This window comes from Phoxinus phoxinus (genome assembly GCF_949152265.1).
Source record: "Phoxinus phoxinus genome assembly, chromosome: 23".
NCBI classification, from domain to species: Eukaryota; Metazoa; Chordata; class Actinopteri; order Cypriniformes; family Leuciscidae; genus Phoxinus; species Phoxinus phoxinus.
Window position 1 is genome coordinate 19,050,668 of NC_136898.1, and position 11,609 is coordinate 19,062,276.

The 11,609-nt window shown below is 36.9% G+C and overlaps 1 protein-coding gene across 2 annotated transcripts; it reads right to left on the reverse strand.

Annotated features, from left to right (window-relative positions):
- Window positions 1-853: 853 nt before the first annotated feature.
- Window positions 854-9,926, reverse strand: loxa (lysyl oxidase a). 2 transcript variants are annotated; one of them, XM_079598815.1, is made up of 8 exons: window positions 9,798-9,926; window positions 9,007-9,683; window positions 8,073-8,181; window positions 7,476-7,613; window positions 3,386-3,542; window positions 1,755-1,850; window positions 1,551-1,666; window positions 854-1,466 (listed from the first exon to the last, which is right to left on the reverse strand). In XM_079598815.1, the coding sequence occupies exons 2-8, from the start codon at window positions 9,629-9,631 to the stop codon at window positions 1,460-1,462; spliced, it is 1,248 nt and encodes a 415-aa protein (XP_079454941.1). In that variant the 5' UTR covers window positions 9,632-9,683; window positions 9,798-9,926; the 3' UTR covers window positions 854-1,459. The 2 variants fall into 2 exon arrangements, with proteins under 2 accessions (XP_079454941.1, XP_079454942.1); XM_079598816.1 differs by lacking the exon at window positions 9,798-9,926 and having other exon boundaries at window positions 9,007-9,771.
- Between the last annotated feature and the right edge of the window lie 1,683 nt (window positions 9,927-11,609).

Consider the following 11,609-nt stretch of genomic DNA (forward strand, 5'->3'; position numbering starts at 1 on the left):
TTTATGTAAAGGAAATTAATTATTAATGTAAAGGATTATTAAATTGTTTAATTAAGGTTTATATATAGTTTCCATGACAGAGTTCAAGATACAGTACATATTTTCATTACTACTGGAGTTGCCAGTTTGCTAAGTTTTAAATGATTATTAAACCGCAAGCACAAACTATGCAAAAGCGGCAACCCCTTCCGGCGCACTCAGTGTCCGAATTCACTCACTCGTTTTCCTTCACTCTTTTAAGAGAACGATATTAGTGGACCAATGAAGGAATAGTGAATGAGGGTATAGGGTGTGATTTCAAACACAGCCCTAGTTTGGCATGGTTATTGTTTGCTTTGTTCACCTGTTTCTTGTTCAGTTTGTTTTTTTCTCCTGTGTATTTAAACCCTCAGTTTAGTTCTACTCACTTTACAGTGTTGTCTTTGTGTTTAAATTTGTCTACTCCTGCCATTTGGATTATATCATTTGTTTTTGGTTTATTATTAAAGTTATATGGCTATGATTATATCAACTATCTCCTCTTCCTAGACAAAACATATACATTTTTAGAAAAATAAATAAATCACACAAAACTGTATTCAGACACATCCACATTATGGGATGTGTCTGAATACAGTTTTGTGTGATTTATTTATTTTTCTAAAAATGTATAAATGTAAAAATGTATACTTAAATGTCCTAATTGAACTAAGGACTAATCCTGGCTTAATCTAAGCCCTGTTTGTGGAACCAGCCCATAATATTTATTTTAACCACCTGTGGCCAAACATTATTTTATGAAATGTAAGCACCATTTGTAAATTATCATAACGTGAGAATACCAAGTCAGAATACAAATAAGACAAATTCACTTAATGAGGCTGAGTGTGAAGTTTATTCAAGTAGTTTTCATTTCATATATAAAATGTGTTGCAGTAATATGAGTATCTGTATATAAATATCTACTTAGAATACACAACTAAAGCATCCCTCTAGCACACACAAAAAGCACCTTTTAGGTAAAAAACAACAACAGCAGTGTGGATCAACATCTGAAGGTTTCATTTTTATATTTGATCAGTCTGAGAGAATGATGCTTAATGATTTGGGGAATGTGTGGCATCAAACTGTGGCGGATTCGGGAAAAATAACCAACATTTTATCCAGTTTTTAGGAGGAATCCAGCACAATATGACCCTGGACACTTGTAAAAACATTGTTTTTGCTTAATAAATTCAAAGCAACAAAACAAAAAACAAAAAAATTAATAATGCAATTCACTTCAAAACTGTATTTATGCCTCAGGTTTTTATATTGTATGGCATAGTCATCACTAAAATGCCCTGCTTATTGGCTCTCACAAACAGGAAAGTGGCCCATGACCGCCGTCCATTTATCTGTTCACTTTGTCGCAGGTTTTTATCATCAAACTTCATTTCTGATGATCATTTCCTATTCCTTGGGATTATTTTGTAGATTCTTAATACCTGAAATAAACCAAAAACATGAATACGTTACATTTAACTAGATGCAGCTGCCCTAGTCATTCGAAATACTGAAGGTCTACTCACTGCGAAATATGACATCCTGAAACATAAGCGTAGTTTCCGGTGTAACGTACATCACAGCGCACAATATTGTTACTGTAGTCCGACTCTGGCACCTGGTAACTGGGATTTACACTAACCTAAACCAGAAAGGGAAAAACAGGCTGGAACTCAGGAACAAGATATTTCTTGAATACAATAACTCCTAATTTGATTAAGGCCATAAACCTTGAGGATGTAGTTTCCAGGTTTCACATCGGTAATATCTATCCATTGGCAGTCGATGTCGGCATTGTAAGTGTCGTAACACCCTGGACTCAGACCCTGGACCGACAACAACGGTATACTTTCAGCACACAGACATGTTAAATGGTAACGGTATGTTATTTGGGTTGCACTTTATTTTACAGTTTGTGCACTTACAGCGTTCTTACCTAAGAAAGTACTGGGTAATATAAGGTAACTACATGGGTTACGGTTATGTTTAAGGGTAGCTTCAGGGTTAGTGCATAGTTATTATACAGTTATTGTAATCACTATAATAACTAAGTACATAGTTTGTACATGTGGAACAGGACTGTAGAATAAAGTGCTACCGTTATCTGATGTACCTTGAAGTATAATGGAAAAAAACAAGATATATTATTCATACAGCATCATGGTATTTTACAAAGTACCATATTACCATCATGCCATCACTGGACCATGGTACTGCTATAGTAAGGTAAAAGAATCAGAAAAACGACCTGAAACTGAAGTTGCGATAGTTTTTTCTTCTCTATTATGACGTATTTCCAACTTCTCAAAAAATATATAATGTAGGCGGGACTTGATTTCGTCCATGGGGAATTGATTGGATGGTTGGGGTTTGCTATTGGTTGATCTCATGTGAGTGACAGGTTGCTCCGCCCTCAGAGAAGAGAAGAGATGTCGCCGCAAGAGGGAGGGGAAATTATTTTGATTGAATATTATTAGGGCAAATTCATTTAAATAATAATGATGGATACATTAATAATAAATACATTTATAAAAAATAAGAATGCTCAATTTTGATTTCATGGTGACTATGATGTATTAGGTGTGTTTGCGACATAAACACTTACAAATGGTAGTCAGAATAATTACACATTGACATGGTGATCCCAGAGTGCATTGTAAATCCATCCAAGATGGTGGACAATGTGGTAAAAATATGAACATATCTACTTAAAATGTCTTCAATGCTAAAAAGTATCACAAAAAAAAAATATTTTGATCTTATAACAAATATAGGATAATTTACCCAATATGTGTGTTTTATCTATTATTGTTTATGTTTATTGGAGAAGTGTTGTTAGCTTAGCAACATGCTAACCTCAAAGTCTTTTGAAATCAATTGTGAGTTGAGTCTGCTGCGCTTTTCATGAGAACTATTTTTATAATTTATAGACTTGCTACCAAACCTGAGTGCTCCAAATCCATCACATATGAGTCATAGAAATCTAATATATAATGGCTTTAAAGTTACCATTATATCAAAATGGACAATTCTTATTTTTTATTGAATATTGCAGTATTTATTATAAACGATGTATTCGTGCACATCATTATTATTCATGTGCCTCGTAATCTTTAATCAAAATATCTTCCCCTCCCTCTTGCATCTCATCTCTTCTCTGGTGATGTGTTTACTGGCGTGAGGGCGGAGCAACCTGTCACTCACATGAGATCGACCAATAGCAAAGCACAACCATTCAATCAATTCCAGGTGGACAAAATCAAGTCCCACCCCACATTTTTTCTTGTTCCAGAAACTGAATATATGTCACAATAGGGAAGAAAAGACTATCGCAATTTTCGTTTCATGCCATGAGTGTGACCTGAGTGTGGGAGGTGCAGGCGTATCGTCGGTAGTAGCCGTAGTCACAGGACGTGTCCTCAAGACAGAAACTGGCCTTGTGTCCCTCTGCTACTCTTCTCTGAGAAGAGGCGTCCAGCAGGTCATAATGGCTGAACTCGTCCATGCTGTGGTAGTGCCTATAGAGACAGCAAAATATATCAGGTTATCATCATGCGTGACTTTCAACTGGTGCATTTCACATTTTTGCCTGCCTCTGGGAATCACATTGATAAGTGGGCTAGATAATCGACTTAGAATGCCTGCCATTCATTTTCAACGCTTTAATCCTATTGATGAATTTCCTTAACACTGGGACATGTATCAGATTTTCAGGCAGAGAGGAATGTCATGTGGAGCCTTTCCAGATGTACTTCATGGCCAATGTGTGAGCAGGAATTTACACCACGCCAGAATCTGCTTAGTTCACCTCAAATAGTTTCAGTGGAGCCAGTGAAAGTGTTATAAGGACAGTTCACGTGATTTACTAACTTTTTCATGATGTTTTTTTTTTCTTCTTCAAAAATAACATTTTAGGACAGTTTTTCATGCGGTTTTTTCCATGAAATTACAACAAATGGGGACTTTAGAGCTTCAAGAATGCAGCAAAAGCACCATAAAAGCTTTTTAAGCCATTCAATAGCTTTGTATGAGGAACACGCTGAAATGTAATATTTTCCCTCCAGCAAGCTGTTCATTTGAGAATCACTGCTACCAGATCATTAGCTAATGTTTCGTATGCTAATTTTCTGAGCCAAAGTTCGTTATCAAAATAATGCTTTGGTATATTGACCTCCCAGAAGCGTATCACACGATTGCGTTCCCAAACACCAGGCATACGAACACAAAATTTAATCTTCGCTCTCTGAGACGGAAGTCATTTATGATGTATGGGAAAAAGAGAAGTGGCTTCCTCGATTGCAGCAACTTCAATGTTTATTACAGATTTGTGAACAAATCTTTCAGACTGTTTTTTTGTGAACTGGACTACACAGTGATTTGTGAACTGAATCAATGATTCATTGAATTGATCCAACTCAAAAGAACAATCAATTCAGAAATCAGTCTTTGCTACACAAATGGTATCAAGACTAATTTATGGTGTTTTGCATCATATTTGCAGCTTGAAAGCTCCAGTCGCTTCATTGTAATTGTATGGAATAAAACAACCTTTACATTCTTCAAAATCTTTCTTTTCATGTTTCACAGAATAAAGAATGGTATACAGGTTTAGACTGAGTAAAAGATTCAAAATGGTCCTTTTTTGGTGAATGATTCCTTTAAATCAATCGTGAAAACTGCAGCATAGCACACACACACACACACACACACACACACACACACACACACACACACACACACACACACACACACACACACACACACACACACAAAACACTTTCAATTGCCCCAGTGTAAAGAAGAATATTTTGTACAGTAATAAATAAATAACAGGCAAGAAAAGCAGAAAACGATCATATTATGACACGTCAAATAAATGCAAATCAGCCCACAGACTTTACGCCCCATTTATGCGCAAGACCTAAAGTCATTGTATACACTGGAGCTTGTCCAAATGTACGCCGTAGTTGGTGGTGAGACGGCTTACTTCAGGATGAAACTATGCAGTGAGCTATTACTGACTCAACTGAAGTATAAGCAGCAATACCGGGCCTCTGCTGAGTGTTTTCATTTAGACAAGAACACAGACCCTTTTCCTTGTTAAAACACCACCACCAGCATTGAGATATATCCCTCAGATAAAACACACAAACCATGATAAAGCCGCAAATGAGCTTCGCAATCTTGCTTTTTCCCTAAGGAATTCAGTTCACTGCATCATATCTTCTCCCTTTAGAGTTCTTAATAGTGGTCTGTGATGCATTACTTAAAGGAGTAAAGTTAGTTCACTTTAAAATGAAAACGACCCCATGATTTACTCACCCTCAAGCCACCCTAGGTGTATATGACATTGTTCGCTCAGACGAATACAATCTGAGTTATATTAAAGGTATAGCGGAGGATTTTCTTTTTCCGGGTGGGTAGTGTATACTATTGGTCCACCTAAATGTCAATCATTCTGGTGATATGTTTACGTAAGGCCGTTCACATGCTGGCGTGCGCTAAAAGCACAGGTTGGGCTTCCCACTGATGCCGCAGTCGCGAAGATTCTACTAGACAGGTAAAGTTTGTCATGCTATTTGGAGAAATCCATTTAAAATCACTGCTAGTAAGCGTTCCCTCTCGGTCGGGAGCAAATAGAAATTGGGGAGGGCGGGTCTTTTCTGAAAGTAGGAAAGATCCTCCGCAATACCTTTAATAAATGTCCTGGCTCTTCCAAGCTATGTCAGTGGTATTGCAACCAACAGATTGAAGCTCAAAACTAGACATTTATTAAAGGGGTGGTTGATTATGATTTCACTTTTTTAACTTTAGTTAGTGTGTAATGTTGCTGTTTGAGCACAAACAACATCTGCAAAGTTACGAAGCTCAAAGCAAAGGAAGATATCTGCTTTTAAAGAAATAGTTTTTTAAGGGACTAACGTTACATGACATTCCTACTGGGTTAGTGACATCACCAACCCTAAAATGTACATGAACCCCTCCCCCGGGAACGTGATTCATAGATTATCATGACAGAATATGCTAATGACTAGAATAGTTACTCCACATCAGCTACCTAAATTCATCAACTAACCATTCAGAAATGTCCTGTTGCTTAACATGTTGTCACTTCTTCTTAGGTCTCTCCATCTTTGTCTGACTCCGTTTTGAACATAAACATTGACATTTTCAGTGCATTTCTGTGTGAGGTAAAAGGACACACGCTGATGTAGCTCCGCCCCCTGTGCTGAGAGCAGCAGTTCATTTGCATTTAAAGGGACAGACACAAACGTGCGTTTTTGCTCACCCTCAAAAAGTGACAATTTTAACATGCTGTATAAAAATATCTGTGGGGTATTTTGAGCTAAAACTTCACACACACACTCTGGGGACATCAAATACTTATTTTACATCTTGTGAAAAGAAAATGATACCACCCATTTAATATAACTGATTGTATTCATATACACCTAGGATGGCTTGAGGGTGAGTAAGTCATGGGGTAATTTTCATCTTAAAGAGAACTACACTGGTTTTGTGGCACTGTTGTTTTTACCCAATTATTTTTTGTTAAAGTAACACAGATATATTTATTTTACCTCCAAAACACTATTATATTGCGTTTAATTAACTTAACCTGTATAATTTTCCACTATACTTAATTATAAATCGTTAAACTAATGTAAAGGGTTTAATTTTGGAATTAAAAAAAAAAACTAAGTTTACTTAATCTGTTTGCGTTGGATTACATGAATGATTTGTGTTGCATTATCTGAAACTGGGCGGTGCTTAGTTCCCAGCATGCTTTGCATATAGCTAAATTAAGAGAGAATAAATGTTGAAATTAAGTGTTATTTTATGTGTTTTTGAGAAAATGAGAAAAGAGGAAGACTTGATAGTGTGTAATTGTGTTTAATATTCGATTACATTGTGATTATTAGAACCATTTAAATTACAGTGGGTTACCATTGTGGAGAAGAGTTGAGCATTTGGTTAGGCTGCGGACTGATTCAAATAAGTTAATTATCTGTGGCTGAAGGAGCATTGTAAAACTTAACATTTAAAATGTTAATAAGTGCTCTTATTAGTTCATAGCTATAGTCTAGAAGTTCAATTGAGAAATCATTTAAATCCATCACACTTTATTTTGTTCAGTCCAGTTTAAATATAAACAATATTACAAAGCAAATAAACAAAGCATTTTCGCTAAACTTAACCGGTTTAAGTTACAGAGAATCAATTTCATGTATTTGATTGTTCATTACTATTTAATTCAGTTGTGTTGTAACAACACAAGGAGCTTACATAGAGTCAAACAAATCCATTAATGTTAATACAACTTAATTTGCTTGTGTGGAACCACTGTCCATAATTGAATTAAGTTATTTTAAAGAGTAATTTTTTTGAGTGCACGTGAGAAAACTGCATAAAATGCTGCAAAAGGTTGGAGCTGTCAGAATCAGACTTACTGATGGCAGCTGTGCCATTCCCAGGTGTAGCGCGGCCTGCTGGGAAGAAAGTCGGAGGTACCTTGGTTCTTGACTCGCTGCGGGAACCTCAGCAACATGCGCGTGTCGTAGTCTCTCACGTTGGAGCTGTATGCAGAGCTGCTCAACAAAAACAGCCAAGCGGTTACAGAATATCAGACATTCCTTGAGTTTCTCATATTGTCCTAACAGTTTTCAGAATGTGTTTCTTGGCCCCGTGGCCACATTTCAAGTGCACATGGAACAACTACAGATGCACGTCTCCAAAGAAACACTCCTTTTACCGGACTAGACTATTCTTGTGTGACCCGGTAATGTGTTTCGCAGTCAAGCATGGGATTATTTTTCCATGTAAACAACTTTATGTGAAGTCTGTTTGCATAAGTTTCTCACTTCCCATCGTGGCAGGACTTTCGTTTCATTTTTTTTTCTCCCTCACAGAGCTGGTTTGAGTTATAGGATGTTCCTACCACATGGGTTTTAAATAGGTTCTCATGACTCATCTGTTACACTCGGAGGAATGCGAGTGTACTAACTCTCCTTCTCTAACGTTCTTCTGTTTTATATCAGTAATAATACCTCGCCAAGCAGTTTTCCTCAGAGGCGCATCTGAGATTGTACATTGGAACCCTCTGCACGTAGGCGGACGCTTGAATGTAGTATGGGTCTCCCACGAGATCAGGCAAACCTATGAAACACTGAAATGTTTTATTAAAAGATACAAGAAAATACACTATACAAATAACAGCTTAAACCATGGCCAAATGCCCCAAAACCATCTTAACCCAATGCAACCAGACCACCCTGACCAGCAAACCACCATAGGCTGTTTTTCTGCTGCAAAGATGTCATTATTTGAAACTGACAGTTTTAATTAAATTAAAAACACGTAATTATGCAATTGAAATACTAAAGGTGGATCCGATGACGTCAGTTTTTTTTTTTTGAGCGAGCACCAGTGATAGTCCCGCCTCACTTGGTGCCAAGACTTCTAAACACTTTTTTTAACTTCATAGTTTTCAATAGCTCCAGTTATAGAGTTTTCATTTTAGCCAGTAGATGGTGGACAGATTATGAAGTTTCTGACCTGATTTTACTGACCAAAATTAGACATTTGAATGGTTGATTTTTTTTGTCATAGCATTGCAGAAAAAATTGTAATCCTCAATAATCACTGTAAAAAATAATATGATCAATTATTTAAGTTATGACAACATGTGTTTTTACATTGCTTAAACTCATTAAGCCTTTTTTGAAAGTCAGTTAAAAGTGATTTAAGTTGATTGTACTTAAAAATGTTTTACAGTGCATGCAACTTAACTATCAAATAGAACTATCAAACTATCAAACTATCAGATAGATAGAAAGACAGACAGACAGACAGAATAGATAGATGGATGGATGGATAGATAGATAGATAGATAGATAGATAGATAGATAGATAGATAGATAGATAGATAGATAGATAGATAGATAGATAGATAGATAGATAGATAGATAGATAGATCCTTACCGTGCTGGAAGTATCTCGTGCCATATCCCGGGCGCTCTTCAGCACGGGGTCTCTCGTACGTATCATAATAGTTATAATACGGGTTGTCCGGGTCAGTAGACTTGTATGGGTTGTTGTAAGGATCATCTCCGACCATCACTTCGTCGTCCCGCGCGGTTCTGTTGGTGCCGTTGACCGATGTTTGCAGCTGATCCGTGTGATTCCTGCGCCCGTGCGATCCTCTGGCGCGCGCTCCATCGCCATCTGATAACCAGCGCGAGGCACCACCGCGCGCACCGATACCTGACGGCAAACGCGCGGACCCGCGGCTCTGGGAGGCTCGTGAAGGGGAAGATGAAGAAGCTGAGCCGTCGGTTCTCGTAGCCGTGTCATCATCGCGCACGATGGCTATCGGCCTGGCTTCCGTCTGCTCTTTCTTCCCGTCTCGTTTTAACGGTGGCTGATACTCAGAGCCTTGACTTAATATACTAAAGAGTTTGCCGTTGTGCTGCCATTGTATGGTTTGTCTGAGAGCTGCCGCTCCAGTGTTGCCCTGACGCTGAGAATGACCCGTTTGTACAATGCAACTTAATAAACACACATGCGCAAAGGCGTAAATGAAGGTGTCAATTAAACTCGTACTCATTTTTAGGTTTAATTGGATTCTCCAGTTCTTCTGCTTGTCGATGTTCCAGTAACTGAATTGGGGGAACAAGAAACTGGGCTAAGTTGTGGTCTTTCATAAAGCTTGTTTGAAAATAATAATAATAATAAAAATAATAATACATTCAATTCAATAAAGTGAGACTTACATAACGGAAAGGTGAGATCTCAGTGCGACCTCCTATTGCTCTGCATTTGGACTAACTGATGCGCAAGTGTAAGAGGGAGGAGGAGCTGACTTTTAAAGTTTCTTGTTATACAAGCTCCGGTAACGGTTCTTATGAAAGCTGCATAACGTGAGATTCAACATGTTCAAAAATAAGACGAAAACATGCAAAAAAAAAAAAACTTTCAGTGGAGAAATATTTATTGCAATTTTCCTCGGCGCAATAGCTACATTCCCAATCTTATGCTCACATAAAATTAATTTAAGAAAAAGGTAATAAAATAATAATAATAAAAAGGAAATAACTTTTAAAAAATCTATGTAAAAATTTGTGCCATGTGTTTTCAAAAAAAGTATAGGCCTAGCAAAAAATTACCACTTTCAAAAAAAACAAAAAAACAATACTTGCTCCTTGAATAGCATTTAATCATTATTTAAAAATAAAATAAAAGGTAAAACTATTATTATGTTAGGCTACTTAATTATTAGAGGTTTCTTCATTTGACTTAAAAACGCATTTTCATTTTAAAAAGAAATCTAAATATTTTTAAACAAATTAATGAGCCTGATGAGTCATGTCTCTGTCCCTTTTTGTTTAAGGTTTTGTTGCTTTATTTATTTTACAAATAGATAAATAGTCTACATATACAGTACATACATACATAATATACACACACACATACATAAATATATAAATAAACAAATCCAAACTTACACAAAATATGTTTAAAGGCTTTTATAAAAGAAATCTCTGGATTTTTAGTTACATTAATTTCTGACTTTTTATTATATTTTTGAATACAATCCAGATGGGGAAAAAAAGTTCTTACATCATTAAATAATTCCTTTTAAACATTATTAACAAAAGATGTTTGAGGAAAGATATGGTCTTCATGTTGTGTTGAGACAGATCCCTCTCAGTCTGACTTTTGGATGAACCTTTATGAGGCACTTCAGAAAAAGAAGTCTTGGCTCAAATGTCTCCGCATGTCATTGTTCTCATAGAACACGGCCTGCAAAGTAAGCAAATTATATACACGATGTTGTCTGTTCGGGAAGTTGTTGCTCATAAAATAAAATCCGTTTTTTATTGTCCTCTATCACTTTCACAAAATCCTTTGATACTTTCTGCCACTTCTCTGAAAAGCGAAAGCAAAGTCATGTGTGGGGCCTTCACAGGTTTACGAGGTGCTACTTTAAACATCACATGTGCTTATAGTTACAATAGGAGCTCCATGTCTTGTTGGAAACTGTTCTACGTTCATCACATGATGCACTGTTTATAACATTCAATCATAAACGCACCTGGGCCACCCAGACCTCAACATAGATCCACTCTTTCCTTCAACTGCTCTCATCTGACCCAACTACTGCCTTATACTTTCCCATGAGCAATGCATCCTATGGCTTGCATGATTGCAAGTTAGAAGAACTTAATCAATGGTCTTGAAATTCTGTGTCTAGCCTCTTAAACCACTCATGCCCAGTGACAAACCACAAGGACCAACATTGCAGAGCTTCCCAAAGTCTCTCTTTTCAGTCGACCAGCAGAGAAAATCCTTTAAATTTGAGGGTTCGTTGAACGTGGTTCATGTATTACATAGATGATATTTCACTGTGGCCTTCGCTCTGAACCCAAAGATTATCTGAGTCAATGTTTTAAAAAAAAGATGAGCGACTATTCATCATCCACGAGTGCAGTCAACTTCCATAATGCGGACACTAGAGGGCACATTGTAACTTAAAAGTCTGGTACTCTTCTTTACAGGCATGCTAAAGTAATAGAGGAGTATAT